Source organism: Meles meles, chromosome 15 (assembly GCF_922984935.1).
Source record: "Meles meles chromosome 15, mMelMel3.1 paternal haplotype, whole genome shotgun sequence".
NCBI classification, from domain to species: domain Eukaryota; kingdom Metazoa; phylum Chordata; class Mammalia; order Carnivora; family Mustelidae; genus Meles; species Meles meles.
In genome coordinates, this window is record NC_060080.1 from 55,087,708 (window position 1) to 55,114,341 (window position 26,634).

General features: G+C 43.2%; 1 protein-coding gene across 2 annotated transcripts; it reads right to left on the reverse strand.

Moving 5' to 3' along the window:
- PLEK (pleckstrin) lies at positions 1-26,161 on the reverse strand. 2 transcript variants are annotated; one of them, XM_045980048.1, is made up of 9 exons: positions 26,030-26,161; positions 15,959-16,114; positions 15,530-15,711; positions 13,818-13,909; positions 10,707-10,891; positions 9,008-9,112; positions 3,913-3,996; positions 2,980-3,049; positions 1-1,673 (listed from the first exon to the last, which is right to left on the reverse strand). In XM_045980048.1, the coding sequence occupies exons 1-9, from the start codon at positions 26,069-26,071 to the stop codon at positions 1,537-1,539; spliced, it is 1,053 nt and encodes a 350-aa protein (XP_045836004.1). In that variant the 5' UTR covers positions 26,072-26,161; the 3' UTR covers positions 1-1,536. The 2 variants fall into 2 exon arrangements, with proteins under 2 accessions (XP_045836004.1, XP_045836003.1); XM_045980047.1 differs by having other exon boundaries at positions 1-1,676.
- Between the last annotated feature and the right edge of the window lie 473 nt (positions 26,162-26,634).

Sequence of the window (26,634 nt, forward strand, 5' to 3'; positions counted from 1 at the left end):
AAACACTAAACGTGGTCATGTTTATTTCAAAACATAAAGTTGACTCCATATTAATAAATACTTGTAACACTGAACGTAGAAAAACTAATGTGCATGCTCTAAGAAGACAGCTTTCTAAAGAATTAGAGGAAAGGTAACATAGGCCAGTGAGAAAACAATCCGGGAGTAGGAATAGCTTCAAGGATATTATGTGCATTTGGGGGAGGGAAAGAGAGAAGGTGACAAAATCAGGAAGAATTTTCTGTTCTCCTTTACTCACTGGAGCCTGAAAGTCAGAAATCCGAAATTGGAAAATGTACCTTGACAGGCATACCTGAGGTTTTTCTCAATTTGGGGTTAGAATCACAAGTTGGTGGACAGGGTCAAAAGCTGAAAACAGGCACCCAATTTGAATCTAGCTCAGATCACTCTGATTGGTAATGGGTTCACAGGGCGCTGCAGAGGCCAAGCAGGAGCAGCTAGCTACAGCATGTGCCTAGAGCTCAAGGACAACCAGAGTATCGTTGACTGGGGAACTGAAGGCCCTGCAGTGTGGACGGCCACCTCTGTGAGTTCCGTCTAGACCTAAGACATCTCAGTGCTTTGTCTAAGCCCGTCAACCAGTCTGCCAGCCTTGAGCTCAGCCCCTGCAGCCTCTGGACCTGGGGGCTATACATCAGCCCGCCAGCCCCCTGGGCCCTTCAGCCATGGAGGGAACCCATCTGACCATCTTTTCCTGCAAACATTCAATTGAAACAGAAGCTCAAAGATTTGGAGTTCCCCCTCCTAATTATAATCAATGGTAGAGAAATGCTCCGGAAAGGGGCAAAGATACACGCGTCTCAGATCAGCCCCAAGGACGAGTGAAAAATGCCTGTTATGGGTGGCTTCAGGGCATGGAGAAGACCCTCAGCTCCGCCTGGCTTCCTTGGGTCATTTTTCCAGAAGATAGAACTTTCCAGGCTGTAGTGAGTGACGGAAGGCTTCAGTCCAAAAGCCGCCACTGGGGCACTTGCTTTCAGGAAGTTTCTGGTCAGAGTGAGGAAGGAAGAAGAAAGCTCTCCTTCATGATACATGATCTAATGGCCAAGAGCAAGAGAAGGTGGCAAACGAGAACAAGAGGTTTACACTTAGCCCCCTTAGTACAGACTGGAAACAGAATTAAAGGGAAGAATGCGTCGGGCTCCGAAAGTCAAGACGGAGCCCAGCAGTGACACCTACTTACTGGGCGACTGGAGACATTTTTACTTCCATGGTTATTAGAATCACAGGGCTTTGGATTTTGAAGCTCAGGCCTGGAGCGATTAAGCAGAGAAGCCAGGCCACACAGCTCATTACATCGGCTTGGGGGAAACAGAGAGGCTTCAGTGAGCAGTGTGGTCGGTGCAGGTGAACAGGACGCAGCGTGTGGTTAGTTACATTCAGAACCTCTGCAGACGAAAACTTCTCAGCCCTGGGCCCTTTCTCATTGACGTGTCACCAGGAGTGGACAGGCCCTGGACCGAGCTTCTCCGTGGGGTTCCCTTCGGAGAGTGATGACAAGCGGCAGAAATGTTTTTACTTCCCAGTCCGGGAGGCCACCTGGATGGCTTTGATCCACTCAGTGCGCTCCTTGGGGGTGGCTGCTTGCAAGAAATAGTGAACTTCGTCAGCGGTGATGATCTCAAAGAGGTTCTCTTCTTCACTCTTCCTGACTGCTGAAAAAGAAAGTGAATGACAGCACATGTGCTCTGGAAAGGCCGCCTGATTCCCCCTCCTTTTGCAAGGAGTGCAATTTTAAGTTTTTTAGTGTTCTAAGAAAATTGAATATGTGGTTTTCAAACTTAACCATCATTGTGTGATCATACATATTTATTGTATAATTATATATAGTATTTATATCGATAGGTACATCTATGATTCTGTGCATGTGTTCGAGTGTGTATGCTTAAGAAATAAGCAAAATACTCAGCACAAATGTTTTCTTTTATAGTTTACAAGCAAACTAGATTTCTCACTTTTGCACACCAATTGTGTCTAATGAGTACCTCTAATAGTGCCTACTGAGTACTTTTCCTCTGCTCATAATATGAACCAAGAGCTGACTCTAATATACTAAAATGAAAAACAAAACCAAAAACCCAGACCCACTTCCATTACCACCAGTATAGCCTGGACTTGTTTTTGTCACGGGCTCAGTTAGAGTCTCTGCCGAAAGATCAAAAAATAGTAAACTGGCCAATACGTAGACTTAAAACATTGACATCAAATAAAAAACCATCATTCTATGAGGAGAGAAGGGTGAGCAGATCAAGGAGTAGTAAAAACCTAGTTTTTGCAGCTGTAGTTTTTCCCTATCAGCCTCTATAATCCATAAACCCAAAATGACATGGCAAATCCAGGGCTGGGCTGTCTAAAACACCTCTCCCCTGGGAGCCCTCATTCCGGCACCTGTGAAGTTGGCATACACATGTATAGTCATTCCATGCAACACATCATCGACTCGTGACCTGGGACACAGAGGTCACTGGTATGACCCCTCATTCCAGACGAGGAGCTGAGGCCCAAATTCATTAGGTGATTCACCCAAGACTAGCATTGACGTAACTATCAGCCAGGTGCACTTTCCACTCACTGCACAAATGTTCCATTGGCTGTGGGAGATTTCCTTGTCTGGATATGACAAAGGTCCCCTTTAAGGAAAGTCATGGCTCAATGACAGACCTCAGGAGCTAACAAGTCTCTCCATCTAAGCCAGTTCGGAGGGGAAGGTTTTTTCCTCAGCATTGCTCGAGGATTTACTCAAGGCATCTAGAAAGCCACTCCTCCTTTCCAAAGCCCAAAGAGCCAGGGCAGCATCTGGGAGAAAATAACTCTTGGCATCTCCCAGATGTTGAGGCAGAAATTCATTCTTGCTTAGGCTGATTGATTAAGTGACCGATAGCTGTAGGCTCTAGACGCCCAGGTGTGGGTAGGAAGTCTGAGCAGACACACCTCTCTCGAACAAAAATTCCTTCTTACCATCTGAGCTGCTCTCCACAGAAGTCACCACACAGCCTCTCAAGTGAATTGCTCCCAGAGGATCTTCCCCCTGGAGAAGAGAGGCGTCCTTCATGATGTTCCCAGTAGATGAATATACCTTATCCCATTGGCACAAAAGCCCCACGAACTCTCTCTGCTATGGAGTAGGGCACCCACATGGGTAAGAGCGGAAGGAGATGGAAGAAAACCCCTTCCAGAGCGTCCACCCCCCACTTTACTCGGGGAGGCTGGACAAGGAGACACGCGTCAATCTGGGCTCCCGTTCTGGAGCAGAGTGCCAGGGCAGGGGGAAACACTGCCTCACCACACCCCATGAGAGAACGCTGCATGTTCCCGGAGCTCTTTGGCGCCCCTGCTACTGACACAGGACCATGACCCTCGCAGGACGGAATCAAAGAGCCCAGCGCTGTGAGCGAAGGCTAAGCACCCAGCCCGGACAGAGCTATCTGCAGAGTTGGCTCTTTTTATTAGAAAAAGCCCCTTCTGATAGCCATAGCCCACATGGCTGGACTTCCCCGATGCGCTCATCTTAATTGGCCCAGAGGAGGGATTATCACTTTTTTGTGATTTTAACATATTAAGCCAAGAACAATGAATCGGACTGGTTGAATTGCTCTGAAACTATCGGATGGGACAAACAAACAAACAAAAACTATGTTGAGTTGACCGAGTAAATGACAATAGAATGATATTTTCTTTCATCCCTGAGCTTATGCTGGTCTCAAGGCCAGAGACTTCACCTCTTCACAGTGAGAGGAGAGAGGAAGAGGGACAGGAGGGCAGGAGGAAAAGGAGTGGGAGGGTGAAGAGAAAACAGGGAGAGAAACCAGGCGGAAAGGAGACCAGGAGGCCCAGAGAGCAGATACAGTGGAGGCTCTGAGCGCGATGGGTTTGTGGGCTCCAGGCTCTCACCCCAGCGGGATCGTAGTAGTGCAGGTAGGCAGGGTCTTCTCTCAGAATGAACTTCCTCACTTTCCAGTTTTTCCTCCTGTGCCCCTGTATCCAGGATCAACATAAGAAGAGAAATGGTGAGTTCTTGGCATCACTCTGTACACACAGTATCTACATAATGAGTCTTTGTTGAATTGAAAAACTAAGAAGAAGATAAACTATCATCTCCAGGAGAACCAGGACCCAACCCAGATCTTTGTTAGGGAGACAACACTAGGGCCAGTGAACAATCTGGATGTTTCGGTGTTACAGATTAATTATTTCTTTCTGTTTTTAAAGGTTTTATTTCTTTATGAAAGAGAGAGAGATCACGCGCAGGAGGAGGAGCAAAGGGAGAGGGACAAGCAGACTCCACACTGAGCACAGACTTGGGGCTCAACACCCGGTTGAATCCCAGGACCAAAAGATCATGACTTGAGCGGAAACCAAGAGTCAGGCGCTTGACAGACTAAAGCACCCAGGTGCCCCATGGATTACTTATTTCCAAGATTGTCTTCCATCTCTACCATTATACAAGATGGTATTACATATAAGGCACATACATTGTATGTTATTGAGTAACATGGGGATATAAAGAGATTAACACATAGCCCTAGTCTTCAAAGAGTTTATAACCTATGTGGAAATATAAAATAGTAAATGTCCAAATCAAGCAATTATTATGGATAATGGATTTCAAGGGAATTGTATGTGGGATATGCAATTGCGGGTTTGGGATGTCAAAGAGAGCCTCATAAAGATCTGGACTTACCTACAGAGGATACACAGCAGTCAGATGGGTGAGAAAGAGGTGGATAGGAAGACTTGACAACAAAAAAAGAGCAGTGGGAACATACCAGGGGTATGTAGCCATTGATGACTAAGACCAGTCTGGCTAGAACACAGCGTTCATGAGCAACAGCAGAGGAAAATTTGGGAAAGTGGAAAGAGACTTAAAATACAAGGTGAGGGTTGTTGCTAATAGCTTCTGAGTCAGAGGGGGAAAAGATCACAATCATGTTTTAGGAAGATTAATGTGGTGACCATATATAGGATGGACTGATGAGCCAGGGGAAAGAAAATAAGGTAAAAAGGAGGTCATTAGGGCATGATTTCAACAATCCACACATAGAATTACTAGGAACTAATATCAGGTAGCAGCAATGGAAATGGGAAGGAATCGGCACTGTGTCAGACACGATGAAAGAGAATAGGACCTGGGCTTTCGCAACAGAATGACGTCATTCAGACTGTGACGTTGGAAGGCAGGATTTGTGTCTTGTTTACCTTTGTTCCTCCAATCCCCGGCCCTGTGCCTGGTATAGAGAATCTCACCCCAGAAACTGCTTTATATCTGTTTATGATTGCCTTGAATTACCCAGTTTCTTCAATTAGCTTGTAAGAATTTTTAAAAATGTCATGGTAAATGACATTTCCCTTGGAAAGTTCGAATCACTAAAATATCTCAGTAACAAAAATAGGTATATATATTACATTAGAAGATATATAGTTCCATCTTGCCAATACAAATCATAGTATTTGTTAATTCTAAAGCAGCAAATATTGACAGGCACATATATAAATTTTCCAATATTTTTCATTGTGCTCATGTAGAAAACAGTGAAATATTTATGGTTTTAGTGAACAGTGCCTTCTTCATAATCTCAAGTTAAAGGAGTTTAAAGAGAGCTTTCAAGAATGGGCCTAAGTTATTTGGCCAAGCATTTGGTCAAGGGGCTCATCTCCAAACAGGCTTTTACTTGCCTGAAGGATGAAAGCCAGGAACCCTATAGAGTCATAAGGGAGAACAGAGAATATTTCTATCTGGATATCATATCTAAAATAGCTTTTGCAAAGCATCAATTTCTAAATTCTTTTTATGAATTCTTGCTCTTTGCCTGAGCTAATGTTGCCCACTAGTTGAGAATACTCAAGTTTCTGCCCTACACCATTTCCTCCTGACCTGGGGACACACATTGCAGGACCTCTCATGTAACCACTGGGTGAATAACAAGTTCTTATGAATTGTGGAAGAGGAAGGTAACAGGAGGATGTGAAATCAGCCAACCCTAGCCAGCTACCTATTGCCTTTAAGCCCACACTGACATTAGAATTTGATGCACTGAGAAGTTTAGTGTTCTTAAGTGGGTGTCTGACCATCCTTCATTTAATGAGTATTTCCTGAGGGATTTTAAAGAATGTATGCATGCCTGGAGTTTCTAAGAATTGTTGCTGATCTGCCAGTTACTTACATTCAATTTCATTTGATCTACACAGTTTTATTATCTATTGTAGACTAAGGATGCTGACCTGTGCAACAGATACGAGAAAAACACATATAATACTTTGTCCCTCCTCATCGAAAAACTTACACATGGTTGAGAAATTAGATATTTTATTCATTGTCACAAGAGAATGAATTATATTAAAGGGATTATCTTTTTTTTTAAGATTTTATTTATTCATTCGACACAGAGAGATCACAAGTAGGCAGAGAGGCAGGCAGAGAGAGAGGAGGTAGCAGGCTCCCCGCTGTGCAGAGAGCCCAATGCGGGGCTCGATCCCAGGACCCTGAGATCATGACCTGAACCGAAGGCAGAGGCTTAACCCACTGAGCCACCCAGGCGCCCCTAAAGGGATTATCTTGAATATAATACACAATCATTCATCCTCAAACTTGCTGCATCCCCCAAGTAGAATTATTTCTCTGGGATGGGAGAAGTGGGAAGAATGGGGGAGGACTGATCTCACAAGTTGGACACTTCTACTTCCTGTCTGTGAGGTGTGGGACACAGGTATCCTTTTTCATGATAAGGCTTCTACTCACATTAACCCTGGCTAACCCCCAGCAGCTGACATTGAGTGGTTTAGCTTTGTGACACTTGAAGAAATTTTTGCTATTTCCCTCAGGTGATTCTAATATGAACCAGGTTATAAACAACTAAGTTAAGAGGTTGGAAACATTAAAGGGAGGCCATCAATCAAAATAGGAGAAGTTTCTCTTCCCTCTCCCTCCCCCCAAAATTAGAGGAAAGAATACTGTAAATGAACAACGTTCCTGAGTACACATAGATTTCGGTTTTCTTTATGGTAAAAGGAGGCAAAGAGGGATGATTATTTAAATAGTGGTATTTTGATAACAGGAGAAATTCGCTTTTAAGAAAAAGGCCAGGGGCGCCTGAGTGGCTCCATCGGTTAAGCCTCTGCCTTTAGCTCAGATCATGATCTCAGGGTCCTGGGATCGAGCCCCACATTGTGTTCTCTGCTGGGGAGGGAGTCTGCTTCCCCCTCTCTCTCTGCCTGTCTCTCTGCCTACTTGTGATTTCTCTCTCTCTCTCTCTCTGTCAAGTAAATAAACAAAATCTTAGGAAAAAAAAAAAAAAAGAAAGAAAAGAAAAAGGCCAGCTCTGTTGTTCTCAACCTTGGCCACACATCAGAATCACTTGCAGAGCTGTAAAATTCAGAGACTGATTTAATTGGCATGGGGTGCAATTTTAACAGATCCTTCGAGGATCTGTTAGATCAGAGAACCACTTATTTGCCTTGGCTAATGTTGATGACCTCATAACCTAATAATGATAACCTCAGCCAATTTTTTGACCGTCCAGAACACCCATTGGGAATGCTTTGCCCAGACATGACTTCAGTCCAGCCCAGACTTTGTCTCCCCTTTTCAACCTTCATGTTCAGTTTTTTCAGGCCTCCACTCTAAACTAACACTTGTCAGATCAACTAAGTCAAGAAAAGTCACAACTGATAACAAGATAGAATTAGACAGAATCAACAACATAAAGAAGTAATGAAATTCCTTCCCAAGTTCCTCTTGTCTGAATATCCACCTTCCAGCCCCTATAATCAAAGAGCCAGGAATATGGGAACATTTGGCAGAACCAGAGCAAACTGGCAATGGGCAAAACAGACAACTGCCAGAACCTTCCCTATCAAAGACTAGTCCCGCTCCTATACTGGGCTTTAATCTGGTTGGTGATTGCTCTCTCATAAAAGTTGTTAGAATCATCTGTGAATTAATTCTTTCTACATCTTTGCTGTAGTATCTCTTAGGAGCCTGTTTTCTCAAAACCTGATGTTAAGGTCAGTTTTTCACATGAATGCCCCACTTCCCCTAGTGAAACTCAAAATCTGTGTGTATATCTCATCTCAGCTAGTCCAAAGTTCTTTTTAAATATGACACTAGGCTCAGCTTTGGTTCTTTCCTCTTCCCCCTGCAAGTTGGAGCCCTTTTATGGGGTAAGCTAAATCTCGGTCCCATCCTTTATGTACTAAACAGTGCCTTGAAGTCAGCTCACCAACACAGCTGGGAAAGTAAAACCCTGTCTTTAGAACGCAGCTTTGGTTTCTATGATACCATATGCTACTATCAGTTTTCTTACCCTGAATATTCCCACATCTTCCTGATGCTTTCTCCTCTACCAGGTGCCGGCCCTGGCTTCCCCACCTAGCCCCAGCCCTTGCATTCTCTTACCTCTTGACATCCTGTGCCTTAGCCTCTGGTAAACAGCTAGAACTCTTCAGTCCACCCCGGCCACAGCCTCCCAGACTGACAGTGGCCTGTGCCTGTGGAGACCTGTCCTCTAACCCCATGTCCTACCCGCAGTCTGGAATATGACTTTCAGTCATACATGAGCCTCTCCTGAGTGTGGCTTGCTCATGTTTCCAGGTCACTTTGCAAAAAAGAGGGATAAGCTTTTCCTGTCCCCTAAAGGGGAAGTACTTTTCCCATGAAACCTCTCTGTCCTCTGGATGGCTCCTTTCCGCCAATGGATTTCTCCCAGCTCATGAAAAGGTCAGTATTTTTCTTGAAACATCTCTTTTCCCCCACGGTATTGATAAAAGAAGAATTTCCAGATTTCAAGGTGTATCTTGTACTCTACCTGCCCCAGTCCTCCTGTCCTAATGCCACTTTGATCATCTCCTTGGATTTTTTGTCTTTCCTTCTGCGGGGTTCATTCTCTCATTGAGTATTGGACAAACAGAACAAATACCATTTGGTAACACAGAAGTTAAAAGGACCTGGTAAGGGGAAAAAGACAAGAAGGGGATAGTGGGAGCCACTCACCTGCTTCAGTAAGCAACCCTGCTTGATAATGACCCCTCTGAATTCTTCTTTCAGAATCACATCATCATCACTGGAATTCTCTTCACAGAAGAACCCACTGTCTGGCTGTTGGGAAACCAGAGGGCAAGTCTGTTTACTGGTCTTAGGCAGATGGCTACTTGCACATTTTCCTTTCTCTCTCTCCCCTCCAGCCTCTGGAGTAGGCTCCTTTTCTCCTTCCTCCTGTGGTTCATACCCCAACCTAAACTTTAAAGGTCTTCCTTGGTGAGCACATCTCCCTGCCCATTTCTTGTCTCTAGCTGCTTGTTTCCTGTTGCTAGATGTTCTCCCTCATCTCCACTCAAGTGTCACCCTGCCAATATCCTTTCATTTTCTTGGGTTCCCCAAGGCATAGTCTAAGTCTCACTCAGCACATTTCTTGCTTGCTCAAAGCCTTCTTTCTCTTGGCCCCTCAAGGCCACGTCCTTGAAAGCAGTGTTGGCTCATTTATAAGACACTGCATGACACAATTTCCATTAGGAGCTTTACTACTTAGCGCCTTCTACTTTGAGAAAGCCAAGAGCATGATGGGTCCATTCAGCCTCATGTTCTAAGGTCAAGAGGGAACTGGGACTCGCTCAACTATACGTAGGTAATGAATCATACAGAGGAAGAAGAGCCCACTCTGGGGGGTATTTTTAGACTCCCACATTTAAATGGCTATAAAAACCAGATTGAAGGTCTGGAAAAAAAAAAAACAAAAAACAGAAACTGACAGTGGAACTTCCCCCAAAGTGAAATGAAACTCTCTCGGGGATATTCACTTCATTTTTGTAAGAAGGTGGTTCTCTTAAGTAGCTTCCTAACTTTTGCACCCAGACCCCAAATTGGAACAAAACTGCCAAAATCCCCCTAGAAACCCACGGTTCCTGGCTTTCTCATATGGTGCAAGATTAGGTCCTTTATGCAATGCAGTGTTTCCCAATCTGGGGTAAGCATACATGAGAGATAAACAAGATGACTCGGGGAGAGGACGTGGATGAACACATTCTGTGTTAGTAGGGTATTATAATACACATTCGGGAAAATACAACTAGTGCATTGTGATTTTATAGAGCTCCCTCTAGAAAGGAAGCTCCCTGAGGGCCACAATTTTGGCCCTTTTTTTCCCCCTCACTGTTGCATCTCCTGTGTCCAGGAGAGGGCCTGGACTGTACTAGGGCCCAATAAGATTTTATCAATGAATTACTGCTTAGAATAAGAATATAGTTTTAAAAGTCAATTTAAAAAAAAAAAACTATTCAAGTAGAGGCGCCTGGGTGGCTCACTGGGTTAAGCCTCTGCCTTTAGCTTAGGTCATAACCTCAGGGTCCTGGAATGGAGCCCCACATCGGGCTCTCGGCTTGGCAGGGAGCCTGCTTCCCCTTCTCTCTCTGCCTGCCTCTCTGCCTACTTGTGATCTCTGTCTGTCAAAGAAATAAATAAAGTCTTTAAAAAAAATTTTTTTTAAAAACTATTCAAGTAAACATCATTTTTCTCTAACCTGATTCACTGGATATAGCAGGCACTGTGGAGGAAGACAAGTCAGAGACACCTCACTACTCTCCATAGGGCTGGGTCCTGTGCTTAACCCATTCCAACATAAATTAACATCAACATAGGATCTGCTCAGGGCAGCCCCCACTACAGGAAGAAGGAATGGGTAGCATTTCTCACTTACAAAGTAGTAGAAGGCATCGGCGTTGTCCAGAAAAGGGTTTTCAGCGATGCCATCCGCTGCGTTCTTGGACAGTTCTCCAGCAGGCTGCAGGTACCCTTCGCCCAGCAGCGAGGAGGCAATCATGAGGCCTTCCTGGCGATTCCGAACAGAGTTATTGGACACCATCCAGTCGATGACACAGTTCCCTGGATGGGATCATCAGAAGGAGGTCAGTGCTCCTTACCATAGTACCAAAGAACAAGTCACTGACAGTCACCCCCGAAACGTTCCAGAGGACCCCCGGGTCTGACTTGTCCCGTGTTCCCTGTTATTCCAAGAAGGAAAAATGAGGTCAGTGGGATAAATATTTGGAAACAAAAGGCACCTCATAGAAGGTTTTTAAAAACATCGCCATACTCCTTCAGGAGCGATGCATGCATCAAAGAAATAGGTCTTACTAATTCCCTCATTTACTCCATTAATGAACAGACACTTATTGAGCGTCTACTGGGTGCAAAGTGCAGTGATGGATACTCGGGACGCTCCCTCGGATAATCTGCAAGGAAGAGATGGGATATACTCAAGGATTGTAACAAGCCATCTGCCATGGGTCAGTGCAGTGCAGTGGAGCTACAGGGTCAAATCTGCCAAGTGTGGAAAGGAGTGGTAGGGTAGGGGGGCTGGTATGCGCAGCTGGGAAAAGATTCATAGAGGAAGTAGCCCAGGGCTCAGGCTTAAAATATGAGTAAATGTTTGCCAAGCACGTGAAACGGGGAACCAGCACAGGCTGAGGGAGCAGCAGTGTGGGAACAGAGCCACACAGGCATGAAGCAGTCCCATTTGGGGGGCGGAAGGAGGAGCTGGTGAAAAGAAGGCAAAACGAGAGAGGAAGGCACAAGGTGAGTGGGAGCACTTTGATGGCATATTAAGAAATTCAGCAATGAAGAACCATTGACAAGTTTTTAGCAGAAGAGAACACGATCAGACACGCATGGCCCTAAATTAAAATTTGATCACGTCACTTGCAGGGTCTAGTAGTGACCTTGAAAAGGCATCTTACCAAACTTCTGCCTTAAGAGAGGACTACAAAGAGGATAAAAGGAAATTGACCCAGCAATTGGATTATTAGCAGGCTACAGTGAAGCTTTATACTAAAAATGGCATATTCTGTACAAATGTAGCCAAACCAAGAGTCAAGGTAACAGGCGACAAAGTTCTGGGTCATCAAAACAAGAGTAATAGGATATACTATCTTTTTTTTTTTTTTTTAGGATATACTATCTTTGAAACAGGAGTTGGTTAGTGAGCCTTCCATGAATTTCATATATGAAAGGTTTTTTTACCCACTTTTCTTTTGTTGAAGGATAAACTAGTCAGGAGTTGGTTAGTGAGCCTTCCATGAATTTCATATATGAAAGGTTTTTTTACCCACTTTTCTTTTGTTGAAGGATAAACTAGTAAATACTGCCTTTCTGCTCTTAATCCTCATAGCAACCCTATGAAAGAGTTAAGGCAGTAGTTCCAGACCCCAGTTAAGAATGAGGAAATTAAGGCCTAGAGAGTTTAAATGACCTTAGGCCTGAGTTATACCAGTAATGGCCCTTTACTCAAGTGTTCTAACCCTAGAGTTCATATTTGCTCAGTCAGGCATGCTGAAACTTGGAAAGACAATTTCCATCTCCTTATCACCCAACATTCAAGATCTTCCTTATTTGTCAGCAGTGCCTGAGTCCCAGTCTCTTCCATAGTCTTGTTTCTCCACTGAAACCACCAGGCTCCCACATGAAAACTTGACCCCACGGAAGTTTCTAGAACCTACCCTGACCTTTGGTGGACAGGACTTCAGAAGTTCTAGTCCTTTACTCTGAGACTCAGTAACACATTACACAGGGAATAAGTATGGCCTGGACCTTGTGCCTAGAACCTCTATTTTGGAACCTCTTCCTTATCCCCTTCCTTTGCTAGAGGATCTCTCTTAGTGACATCACTCCTGCTCCAGTTAGGGCTCTGCCTTGCTCTTGACGGTTTCCCTTACCACTGTCCACAACTTGGTATCTTGATCCCAAATTTCAGCCCTGACTTTTCTGGTGCTATTAGGGTATAACCTTAACTCTCTGAGGCTGATTTCCATGGGATACTACCCTCCTAATGCAGATCACACCTCCACCTTCCTGACTTGGACCTGAGCCATTTTCATGAATTATCTGTTAATTGCACATCCCTTCAGATTCTACGTCTATTGTATCTTCTCAGAGCTTTCCTCTCTTGATCTCTTCTGCCACCATAAGTAAGGCATGGTCCCAAACTGCAGGTCCCATTTGGCCCCCTAGTGAACCATAAGCTCTACCAACCTGGTCATTTTCTTCTTCTGGATGCGTATTCTGGATATCTCTGCCCCATAACTTTGTCCTCACCATATGAAATGCGACCATCTCTTTGTGTAAAATTTAGGCTCATACTTCTGTTCATCCCAACAAACCCTTGAGTTCTTTTTCTTTTCTGAACTCAGAATTGTCTGTGCACACATGTGACCTCTTAATACTATATAGTATTTAGTGTGACCAGGCACTGTCCTAAACGCATTATGTGTTTAGCAGACCTATAAAGTAGATGCACTATGATTACCCCCATTTTATAGATAAGGGAAGTGAGCCCAGGGAGGCTAAGTTATTGGTCTAAGGTTTTACAGCAAGTGAGTGGCTGAGCCAGGATTTGAACTAAGGCAGTCTGGCTCCAAATAACATGTTTTAATGTCTATGCCATCTACCTAAACTCTTGCCACTTAGTACCTGACCCTGCGCAGCCTCAGGCCTCTCTAGTATTGCCACTTAAATATTACATTGTGTGCCTTGATTCCTCTTTATTATCTTGTTCAATTCAGTGTCTACTTCAACATAATGTCATTTATTTGGGGCGTGTGGGCGAGACAGAGATTAGCTTGAACACCAGAGTTCTTTTCTACCTCTCTTTTGGTTTCCACCCTGAGGAAGTTCAAGTCACATGTTCATCTATCTGTGTTCTATGATCCTGTTCACCCACCAGGCTTCACACCCACTCCCACACATGAGGCTGAGTGAGAACTACATATTGCCTTCCCCGGGTACCCCGTTTCAGACTTGCAAGGCCTTTTACCTGTGAAGCAGTGATTAAAAATCTTCTTGTCCTTCTCTAGATTCAGTTCTTTTATTCCTTTCTCTGTATCTTTCATGGACAGGTACAAGGCACTGTGCAGAGGTAAAAACAGACAGGTGAGTGAGGAGCCTTTCAGAGTGGCGAGTCCTCTCTGGGGGTCGCCATCTTGGAGAGGCTGGTCATGACCACAGGCTTCCCCCATCCTCAGGTGATTCCTGAGCCTAGTCTCTCCAATGGGGGATCATAAGTAAAGGGCTGGGTTCATATTTGGGTGACTCTGTGACTTACAACATTGAGCAAAATACACAGGAAGATACTTTAAGTCTCTTACATTCATTAAGCTCTTTGGTGATTTAATTCCTAGTGCCTGAGGTAGAGAATTATCCCAATTAGGTGCCAAGATGAGAGGTTCTCAGGGCCAATTGTCCATACACATTCTAGGTCTTTAGTTGCCCTCAATCCTCATGTCTCAGTCTTTCAGTGTCTTTCAAGAGACCATCTGTTGTTGATAATTGTCTCCAAGAAAGTGAATGTTTTGACTAAACTTTTTTCTTATTCTAAAAATTATGAGAGATGGCAAGTTCTCATTTTTGTACTTGAAGTAATAAATTAAAGATGGCCTTACCAGAGAAATTGCAGACCACAAAATAGAAGGCCACTTTCATGGATCCTGTAGGTCCAAGGAGCACAGGCATCATTCCCACTTAGCACTGACAGCTGTGGCCAGAAACATGGTCACCTGACAGCACCTCCCAGCAGCTACAGCTGGATGGGGCACTGCCTCTTGGGTCTTTACCAAAAAGCTTTCTTGATGAGGGGAAATGCTTATTGTCTCCTAGCTCAAAGCGCAAACTTTATTAAATCCCTATGGTATGTGATAAAGACCTGTGTTGGACTTGCAGAAGGGGTTTCTTCACTCCCATCCCAGAACCCCTCCCTCTTTTGTAAACAGAGTCCTTGTTGGACATGCTAACATGGAATTCCTCCAGGCAGGGCTTCTGTTTCAGGATATGTTCAACATAAAAACAAAACTAGCAAGGAGTGAAGAGACTCTGGGGAAACAGTTCATGTGGTAGGAGATGTAAAACATGCAGGAAGGAAGAAACCCTGTTCCTAACCCCTGGCAGGCACTGAATTTACCTGTGAGTCTCTGAAAACTTATAGGCAACAACTACCACTTGCAATTCCAAATCAGCCAACATAAAAGACCATTAAACCAAGTCAGGACATCACTGGCTTCTGCCCAGAATGGGTGTTCGCCTTGACTGGCTCGTGTTGGCTGTGTAAGTGCATGAACTTGAACTTGAAACCTTATCTGCTTTGACACATAGCCCCTGCCTTTTCCTACCTATCTAGAAATCCTGAACTTTAGTTTCAAGACTAAGCTATTATGGCCACTTCATAAATACAATTATGCATTCTCTCTCTCTCTCTCTCTCTCTCTATCTCTATCTCTATCTCTATCTCCCTCTGCCAAGGTTACCCAAAATGAGGGAATTCATACTCCATTAGCCTCCTCTCCTCAGCTGCTAGGCCTTGGAGAGATTATGATCATTGCTTCAGACTGTATCAACTTGGAAGAGTGGTTACAGTCATCAGAGATGACCAAAGCAAGCCATGCAACAGGATCTGTTGTGAGATTTCCATAATGCAGAGGTGGGGGCATGGGTGTGTTGAGGAAGGGGTGGGGTGAAGCAAACACAGAAAATTACCCTAAGTCAACAGTTTCTGGCAGTCGAATGGACCTCCTGGTGGATTTCCTTGCAAACTTTTGACCTCCTTCAATGCATTTAATGGCTTTCTTAATGTCCCGAACCCAGGCATCTCTCTCCTCCAGGAAGGCTGCCTGGAAGAAGTGGTCCTGCTGTTTGGTCGTAGTGATCTTAAACACAAACTAAAAATCAAAACACATCCCATTAGGAATGATTCCTTTCAAAGGGCTGAGTCCCTTATGAAGCACAGCAGTTGAGTCAACCCCATTCTGGAAGTGGTTGGCCAACGGAAACCCAAATGCCTGGGGTGGAGTGTGGGTGGTGGTGAGAGGGACAGACCCAGGGAGCACCATTCACATGGTAGGCTGTGCATAGGCTAAAGGTAAGTGCATGACAGGGTGTCTACAGTGGCTAATGATGTTGACTCACCATCCTTTTGCCAAAGTCTTGACAAGGACTAGTCAGTGTGCTTCCTTTCAGGGGAATCATTCCTTTGGGGCTGTTGTCACTTTTCTTCTTATAGAATTCAATTCCATCTTCTAACAGTACAACCCACATAGGTTTCCAGGTGTTGAACACACTTCCCTGTAATGACAACAAAAGGAGCTGTGCAATGATATCTTCTAAAACTATTCTTTTTTTAAAAAAAGATTTTATTTATTTATTTGACAGAGAGAGATCACAAATAGGCAGAGAGGCAGGCGGGGGGGGGGGGGCGGGGGGAAAGCAGGCTCACCCCTGAGCAGAGATCCCGATGCGAGGCTCGATCCCAGGACCCTGGGTTCATGACCTGAGCCGAAGGCAGAGGCTTTAATCCACTGAGCCACCCAGGTGCCCCTTCTAAGACTATTCTATAAGATGGTTGCATAACTTGACAAACAGCCTAGACTTAGCCAGTGTGGATGCAGGTGATGCACATTTGTGTGACCAGGCTGATAGGAAAGCAGCCCTCAGGAGAGAAGGGGACTGCCATTCAGACGGAAATTTAAAAAGAAAAAAAATTTTAAGATAAAATGTATACACAGCTATAAGCAGGTCTTGAGCTTCCCATGGGCCATTACCAAGGGAATACGGTATGACTCTCTATTCTCTTTCTTGCACATTTCAGGCTGGCTTTCTGTGGCTTCTTTTCTGCTCCAACTCTGCCCACTGTGTTCATTCCACTTAAGGATTGCAAATAGATCTCAGGTGCCAATTCAGACTGAATAGTAGCTGCTGTCGGAGGGCAGACTCACTGGAAAAGTGTCGTAGTCGAATAGCTGTTTCGACCAAGGGCGCGGAAGCCATAGTGGTGGCATGCTGGCTGCAGTTATTCCCGTCCTTTGGCCTAATCAGATTTTATCTGAATATGAACATCAAGAAGAAACTCAGAGAGCAGCCTCGTGTATGAGCATGGAGAAGCTGTATGAAAATCACTTGCAAAGTGCCCTATAAAGACAGAGTGAACGAGGAAAATCCTTACTTAGAATGTTTTCAGTTGGGGTTAATGCCAACCACACTCCTAGCAATAAATTAACCGTTCTGACTACAGCAAGAAGGTCTCTTTCTTCTCTATATTTTGGGAGGACTTTGGAAAAGGAAGAGGTTCTTCGCTTCTCATCTTTGAGCCCATGGTGTCACCTTGTCATGACTACCACAAAACAGGATTATCATCCAGTTCCCAGCAGATCCTGCTGCTTATCTTAAAATACAAAGAGCTTCTATATAAAGGTCCAGTTGCCCCAAAGGAAGACTATTTATGCAATGAAGATAAATACTTGCGGGACTAATCGTTTTGCTTGTCCAAGTGTTTCCTTTGTTTTAGTTACTGAAAAAATAATTTTAAATTAGAACACACTATCTCTTTTCTGCACAGGCAGAAGAACTATTCATATTACCACTGGATTATTTCCCTGTTTGAAAATAGGCAATGTCGGTGGGGGGATGAGGGTGGCCTGGGTGGGTCAGCCAGGTCATGATCTCCTGGTCCTGGGATCAATCTCCATGTTGGGCTCCCAGTTCAGCGAGGAGTCCTCTTCTCCTTCTGCCTCTGCTTCTCCCCCCTGCTTGTGTTTGCTCTGTCTGAATCTCTCTCAAATGAATAAATTTTTAAAAAATCTTTGTAAAAAGTGGGCAACGTCAGACCCCATGTCAACACATGAAATCATAATACTTCTCTGTTTTACATCTATCTGAGAGAAACTCCAATTCAGAATATAAAGAGCTCCTGCAAATCAGTAAGAAAAACACAATCTATTTAAAATGGGCAAAAACCTCAAACAGACTTCTTATTAAAGAGTATATCCAAAAAGCCTCTGAAAAGGTATCCAAAAATCATTTGTCACTAGGGAAATGCAGATGAAAACCAAATGAGGTACCTCTACACACCCACGAAAGTATCTAAAATTAAAAAGATTAAGAAAAGCAAGATTTGGCAAGGATGGTAACTGGAACGCCCATACATGGCTGGCCGGAGTGCAAAACGGTCCATCCAGTTTGGGAACTGTGTAGAATGTCCTAATTCTTAGAAGATATATGTTGAAGTACTTAGGTGTGAGGTAGCATGATGTCTGCAACTTATTCTCAAAGACCTCAGCATAAAAATATGAGTGTGTGTGTGTGTGTGTGTGTCTATTTATAGAGATATAGAGGTAAACTTAGAGAAAGCAAATGCACCCCTGTGTTCACAGTTGATAAATCTAGGCAATGTGCTATTTTTCCTATTTCTCTGTGGGTTTGGAATTTTTCAAAGTAATTGGGCAAATGAACAACCCGGGACACTACCGTATATTAAAATTTGGGATGTAATTTTAGAAAAATATGGTATGTCTATTTAATAAAAAAATAACTAAAAATAATCAAAGACATATTCACAGAGGTAGGAGTAAGAAGTTGGGCTAGATGACTGCAAAAGTGACTTTCAAGTCCAGAATTTTATATCTTACCTCAGGCCTAGCAAAGACTTATAATGGCCATAGTCAGTCACTCAGAGCTTTTGACCTTGGAACTGAGAGAAACTGGGAGAGGTCAGCCTGCACAGCATTCCTTCTTTGACAATTAAAACAAAGCTACTCCGGAGCCATTGGGTTTTCCTAATTCAAGCGTAGCCTTAGGGACTGGGTCAGGCAGGTCCCTCAGAGGGGATTGTGTCCTCTGGGATTCAGGCTCCTGCACAGTGAGGAGGCCGAAGTTCCACAAAACAAAAGAAATCTGACCATTTATAAAGTTGAAACTTTTCTTGGTAGTGGTGAATTAGGTTAGGGTGGTGCAACTGTGTGGGACCTCTCTCCTCTCAGCTATTCCTGCAGCTGCTCGCTGGAGTAACCTGACAGCCCTTCTCCCTGGCCAGCCCCATATTTACACCTTCTGTCCCCAAGCTTCTTGGTGCCCATTCAGTAGCACACCTGGGAGTGTGATCATGGAGCACCTGTGCCAGAAAGGCATTTAGGATCATCTACCAACACTCATCATACAGGTAAGAACATGGAGGCCCAGTTAAGTGACTGGGCCTAGTTCACCTGCCCAGTCCATGTGGACTGGGATGGGAATCCAGGTCTGATTCTCAATTTTATGCTCTTCCCATTTTCCTTCAGATGCCATCTTCATTACTGTTCTTACATAACTGTGAGCAATTCCGGAATCTAAATGAAAAATTTTAGGCTACTTAGCCATATATGTAGGCTCAAATATATACATACATGTGTATATACACACACATATACACACATATATGAATATATATCATAAATGTGTAATATATAATGTATGTTATATAATCATAAGCACAGGGACTTGTTTATAAATAATCAAGTACAAGTAATCACATAAATAATCATAAAATATATCCAAATCATATTATATCATGATTTTATGGATATATAATAGATATGTTTTATGATTTCATAAATATGTAAAGCATATGTCTGTTTTTTCCCATTATAGGCCAAAACCCAAACAATTTCTTGTCACAATGGGCAGGTTTTAGATGCTGAGTCAGATTTAAAATTTCTGGGTGAACAACTGTTCATCATCCTGGGACTGGTATAGTTTTGTGCACAAGAGTCTGACAATACATGATACCAAAGGAAGAAATCTTAAAGGACAAGATATTTGGCCATATAAAAATTATACTTTTATAGTCTAAAAAAAGGGGTGCCTGGATGGCTCAGTGGGTTAAGTCTCTGCCTTCAGCTCGGGTCATGATCCCAGAATCCTGGGATTGAGCGCCACATCAGGCTCTCTGCTCAGCAGGGAATCTGCTTCCCCTTGCTGTCTCTATGCCTGCCTTTCTGCCTACTTGTGATCTCTATCTGTCAAATAGATAAAAATTTTTCAAAAGAGTTATAAAATGTATTGGTGAAGATGTGGGGAAAGGGGCATGTTAAAAAAAAAAAAATGAGCTCTGTGAGTCAGCAGTTTGATGTGGGCTGTCAAAAAAATCCAAGTCATTTTAGGCTCTATAAATAGAAGCATAGGATCTAAAGTGATGAAAGTAATATTCTAAGTTTAAATGGAGTATAACCAGTAGGTGACTGGATCTGGAGCTGAATAGCCCAGACTCAAATCCCAGCTCCGCTACATTCTAGTAATGTGATCTTGAGCAAGTTTTTAAACCTCTGTTTCTACGTCTTGCTAATGAGAATAATGCTACTATCTATTTCTTAGCGTTACTGGGAGATTAAACAAAATAGTCCATGTAAATTGCTTAGAGGAATATCTAGAACATAGTAAGCACCCAATAAATACTCCTTATTCCCTGTTATTCTGTGCTCATACCTGGAGAATGACCTTGAGTTCAGGAAATCTCAAAGCTACAGCTAACCGAGGCCTATTCAAAAGAGGGTGACAAGCTGGCGTCTCTCTCTTGGAGAATTATTGGGGGAAGCAGCTAGGTTTGGGCCCAAAAGGGGACAGGCAGAGCAGGTGAGGACTGTCTTCAAAGATGTGAAACATTATCATTGACTGTTTGGAGGCCTAACAGGTGGAGGTTTCAGGGGAAGGAGAAAAACAAAACAAAACAAAACAGTTTGCTGCATAACTTAAGGGAGAAATTTAAATTAGTGAGTTCCCCATCACGAGAGGTATTCCAGCATGCTTGTTAGTGAATTGGTAAAAGAAATAGAAGCCAGAGATGGGAAAGGTCAATGAAATACTTATTTAAATATTCAATATGTCTTTCAACCCTCGGGTTCTACACACTATTCCAAAAAACCTATTGTCTGTTCTGTCCTTGAGTCTTCTATTTACAATGCCCTGCCAAACCTTGGATGTCACCTACAAGCCAAAAACAAACACATGTTAAAAACATTTAACACGATCATCTAAAACTAAATCTTCCACTGAATATGTTTTCTAATACTTTAAAAGTTACTATAATATGGGGCCCTGATTTCTTGGGTCTGTTTCTGGCAAATTTCTTTCTTCAAGACACATTCATTCAACACATTATGATAAAACAGCTCCTGTGCTTCAGACACTGGCCTGGGGGTTGGGGTATAAAATTGACCAAGAGGCAGTCTGTCCCCACCCTAAAAGGGGGGGTGGGGGGGAAGGACCTTGACCAACACACAAAGTGAAGCATGCTTTGTATAGCTTTGCGGGAAGAAGTCACCACTCACGGCTGCGGGTTGGGGCAATTTGAATTTGGTGTTGCGAACCCCTCCCAGACACCTCCCACAGAGTGCAGACACCTCCTTTAACTTCCTTCCCCTTCCCCTCAGACTTCTCTTTTCATATGTTGTCGCTTCGCTGGAATTCAAAGGCAATCCTATTATGAGCCAAACTATGTATCCAACTAAAACAGAACTGTAAGTATCATCTATCCTTCCAGACGCATGGGACGTGTCATTTCAAGTAGCTGTTGTATCAAAGTCCTGATTTCTGCTGCCTCATCAATTGTATCATCTAGTTTTCCAGTCTGATCTGTGAAATCACGTGTATAACATGTTGAGTTTGTACCAGATAAATGGTCCGTTTGTACCTATTTAAATTCTTCCAAGGTAAGGAAACTAATCTGTTCAGGAGCATATTTTTTTACGTAAGTGAACCCTCCTAAATTGGACAATTTCTCAGTAAAAACATGAGGGGAGCAATAGAAGAATGGCACCAAGTGCTCAACAGAATGATTTCTGGAGTCTCAGGGCTTCACATTCAAATCTCAACTTTGCTTCTTCCAGGCTGTGTCGCCTTAGCCAAGTTATTTAATTTTTCTAAACGCTTTTGTCTCCTCACCTGTAAAATGAAAGTAATTAAACACCTACTTCCCATTGTTGCAAAGATTAAATGTGATACTATATTTAAAAGAGATACATATTTAAGCTAAAGGGCTTAGCACGGAGGCTAGCTTAGAGGACGTACTCAAAAAATGGTAACCACATAGACAGGTAAGATTTCAGTTTATAGGCAATAGTGTGAAGGTTGTCCTGGGCACCATCCGTCATCACAGCGACAGAGCTCCGGAGAAGAAAATCATTGCAAAATGAGCCCATGAGGGCCACGAGTAACACGGGCATGGCTCATGGCCTTGAGGCCGCACTGCTGAGTTGCAGAATAGCTCTGCTACTTAATAGCTGTGTGACCTTGGGCAAGGCCCTTTGCCTCTCTTGTACCTCAGTTTCCTCTTCTGAAAAGTAAGGATAATAGATGCACCCACTTTGTGGTGTTGTTATAAATATCAAATGTCTTAACACATTCAATGCTTCCATCTGTCTTTGCTGCAGGATAAGGACCACCTGGGTTAGCTATTACGATGGTGACGAATCGACAAATGCAAATTGCTGGAATTTATTTTGTGGTAGCGTGTCCAGAAGACAGACAAGGTTGCTGTGCAAAAGAATTCCTGGGCTGGGACTCCTGACTCTCCTGTTCTCTCGCACCCTAAGCTTTCTTCCTTCCCACCTCAGCTTTCTGCAGTCCTCTCTCCTGCCCAAGCACCTCCATCCTTCTCTTTCCCACCACCCCAACTCCTGAGCTTTTGCCCAGCCTCACAGACCACCCCAAGCCCAAAGCCACTCTTGGTATCTGCCCTGCTGTGCAAAGTGCCTGCTGGTTGTTTGTCCATCTGTCAACAGCAGTTTGCTCCAGAAACCGCTAGGAATGAGGTTGGTTTGGAACATGACTTAGTGGAGTCTAACTTATTCATTGCATGGAAACTGCTCCTCTCTCTTCCTCTTTCTCTCTCTCTCTCTCTTTTTAAAGTTATGATTGATTATAAACATACCCGTATTATTAGTATGGTTTCAAGGACATTCAAAAGTTGTCTAGGTTTATTGGCGGGAATCAACCCCTCATCAGAGAAAAAGGGAGGTTGAGGTTACTAACCCCACTCTTGCCCCCAGTGCAATATGTCCAGGCCCCACTCTAGCTCTGGTAAATTTGTCTAACCTCCCTTTTGCTGGCTTGGGTAAGCTTGCCTTTTAGAATGCTACGTGGATCGATGAGATGGTGGGGTTTGCTGTTAGGAAGCCTGGATTTGAATCTCAGGTCATCCTCTTACCAGCGGTTTAATTGTGGGCAAGTCACACAGTCTCTCCAAGCCTCAGTTTTCTCATCTGTAAGATGGGGATAAGGATGCTATCACAGAGGATGATTAGGCTTGAATGAGATCATGGTCATACAGTCGTTAACTGCTATATGGTCAGCTCAAAGGGTTCTTTTTTTCCCTTAAAGTCAAAAGTGACAAGACCCTGGGGCAAGGAATCTAGGTTTTATTAAGAATGAAAAATTGCAAAGTGACAGAATCATGTATTTTCCCTCCTTCTCTAGCCATCATTTCAATTTAAAGACCTTAGGCAGGAGGCAAAGCAGGAAACCGGAATTGTAGACTGTGTGTAGTTATCTTGCACTGAAGAAAAGCAGGAACATTTCATAGTCGGTGCCATTGACTCTTGACCCCAAAATTTCTGGCTTGACAAAATCCTTCCACCAGCATTTCTAATATTGTATTTTGCCACCCAAAACATCTTATCTCCAATAAAGTTATTTCACAAAACAAGATACTCTTTATCACTACCCAAGTATCTTAAGCTGCATAAAAGAAAAAAGTAAATGAAGGGAGATTCATTGCTTGTCATGCTCTAACATCAACAACTATAGTCAAAGCATCTAACAGCCTTGCCAGAAAGGTTTCCATGGTCCTTTCTTCACTATTAAGTTGACAACCAACCCAGGCATCAGTACATATATCCCTGTTAGCATCTAGAAAAGAACCCTTATCTACTGAAGTATATGTCAATACTGAGGTAAATAATCATTGCCACATATATAGCACCTACTGTGTGCTAGGTTCCTGACATATATAGTTTTTAATCCATATATATGAGGTAACTGGAAGAAACTTAGCATCTAAAAACATTACTGGGAAATTCTGCTTCAGGTGTAGTTCCCAACGAAGGGAATATTTCTGAATCAGACATTTCTTCAAAATGATAAATTAGAGAGTCTTAACACATTACAACAAAGACTGTTCAAAAGTTCCCAGAGAAAAATGTAAAAATTACATTATGTTACATTACATTTCATTATAAATTACAGACATGAGAATTAGGAAGCTGGAAATTGTGGAACTATCAATATGAAGTTTCACTATGCTTTTTTTTAGGTACATTTTATAAATTGGCTTTTATAAGCCATAATCTGAGAGAATTACTCACGCTGATTGAAAACTATTAAAATAAATCTGTAAACTTGACAAACCTAACTCTTTCATCCCCATTTTCTAGTGGGGCAGCCTCACTTATCAGAAACTTAGTCTTCTATATTTTTTATCATTTATGGAGTTTAAAACGTGAACACACAAACTTAACAACAGCAATTTTCGCAGCAAATTGTTTCCATTCACTTGCTCTTCTCCAGATACTAGCCCACGCAATCAGGAAAGAAATGCCAACATTAATTATTACTCAACATTTAAAGAGAACGTTGGTATCTATTGCAAAGAATCCACATATACCTGTGTGTGTGTGTGTGTGCATCTTTTTCAAAGCACGTTTCAAAATAGCTAACGATGCTATGCTAGCTAAAGAGCAAATGAGCTGTGGGCTCCTTTATTCTCCAGCACCCACTTATAACTCTCGCTGCCACAAATACATTACAAACCCTAACCCACATTACACTGACTGTAAGAAAATCTTGGTGTATTGAACAGAGTTCAGCACCATGAGTCAGAAACCAAAGCCAGCAAGTGGGTTTCTGGTGTCAACTGTCACAGCCATGTGACCTTGGGCAGTCACCCAGCTTCCTGGTCTCAGTTTCGTCTCCTGGAAATGGGAGAATGAGGCCAGGTGGTTTAAAGTCCCTTCTAGCTTTAATATATTTTTTAAGGTTTATTTGTTCATTTGAGAGAGACAGAGAAAGCACAAGCTGGAGGAGAGGGAGAGGGAGAAGGAGAAGCAGGCTCCCGGCTGAGCCGGACAGAACCTTGACTCGGGACTTGATCGCAGGACCCCGAGATCACAGCCAGAGCCAAAGGCAGACACCCAACCAACCAGGCCACCCAGGTGCATTCCCCTTCCAGCTTTAAATCAAAACAGAATCAGGCCACAACGTGTGCTGCTTAATCCCCTCATTAGTAGAACATTTTAGGCCAAAATGTTAAACCAACAGATGACCTAAAACAGTTACATTAGGTGCTCATTCAGTTGAAAAGCTGGGCATCTGAACGAATATCTTGAATTCAGTTCACTTCTGACAAGCTGAGCTCACATGGCTCATTGTGAGACTATCTGTTCACGGTGGTGTTGCCCACAGGATGCCAACTGGCCTGGTGTGTGAATTCACACAATGACATGACACACACCCAGCATTAGGGGGAAAACAAGCGGTGCTAAGAAAATTCAATTTTTTGATCATACAAGTGAGACTAAGCATTTTTGAGTAAGCTTGTATCCCCATTCCCTAATCTTTAAAATTACTTCCTACTACCTTAGCCGTACATTATACAAATTTAGTCAGAATGGTGAATGAAGAGATTTGAACCCAATTTAAGAAAAAGATACGTTTCTTTAATGCATTTTTAGAAGATGACCCAAGAAATAAGATACAGTTACTGTGTCATATCAGCTTCCATTTAATCCTCTTCTTTTTCCTCTCCTCCATAAATAAATAAATAATAAGAGGAGGAGGGGAACTTACGTAACAAAGGAATAATCTCATTGAGTAACCTCTACAGCAGAAGAGTGTGAGTCTTCTAGCATAATAAACACACATGGCTAGCGACAAAAACGCTCTAAATCATGATTTAGATTTTGCTGAGGTCCCCACCTTCCAAATCAGTCCCAGAAGATCAAGCTGTGTTGATGTCTGAGCTGAATTAGTTCACCTTTAAGAAACAGAACGCAATGGAATGTGTGCTGGCTCCCCCCCCCCCCCAAAGCTCTACAGGCCATCGTGCTCTCCTGGGTCACCCCAATAGGTTCAGCATAAAACATTCTTAAAGTGAGTGGGTAGAGAGTCCAAACCTGGGCACCAATCCTCCCCAACCCTATCTTCAGTGATACCCTTGTAGGTGGTACTTCTGCTTACCCTCTTCACAAGGTAGCCCTCCCTGATCCGTTTTGGCTCCATGTCGGTTGGACAATCAGACAGCCAAGTCCACCGTCAGACAAGTCCTGTTAGAAGCCCAGCCTTGTCTGAGAGCTGAGGCAGTTGTGGGCTGCTTTTTTAGAGTGAGGTCCCTTTCACAATTTCCCATCTGCTGGCGATCGCATGATCACATCCTCTTCTCCTCACTGGGTGGAAGACAGAATGAGGAACTGCAGACTGAAAAAAACCCATTCTTTACTAAGATGGGAGGCTTAGTAAGAAGGCTGATGGGTTGACTATTTACCCCATGGAAATTTTATTATCATATACAAAAACATTCTCCTAAAGAGGGTAGAAAAACTGAACAGTGAAAGGAAGAGGAAAATGAGCAAGAAAACCTCATTTTGTTTAGTTCTTAGAAGATACCCGTGGGGAAATTATATTACTGTCTTTTTCTTAGTTATAGGGAAACTCAGGCTCAGAGAAGAAAGCAGTTGGCTCAAGGTCACATAACAGGTTAAGAGGTGGATCCAGGGGATCCTTTTCTTCATTCACGTCACCACTCTTTGACTGCTCAGTTGGTTAAGCAGCTGCCTTCGGCTCAG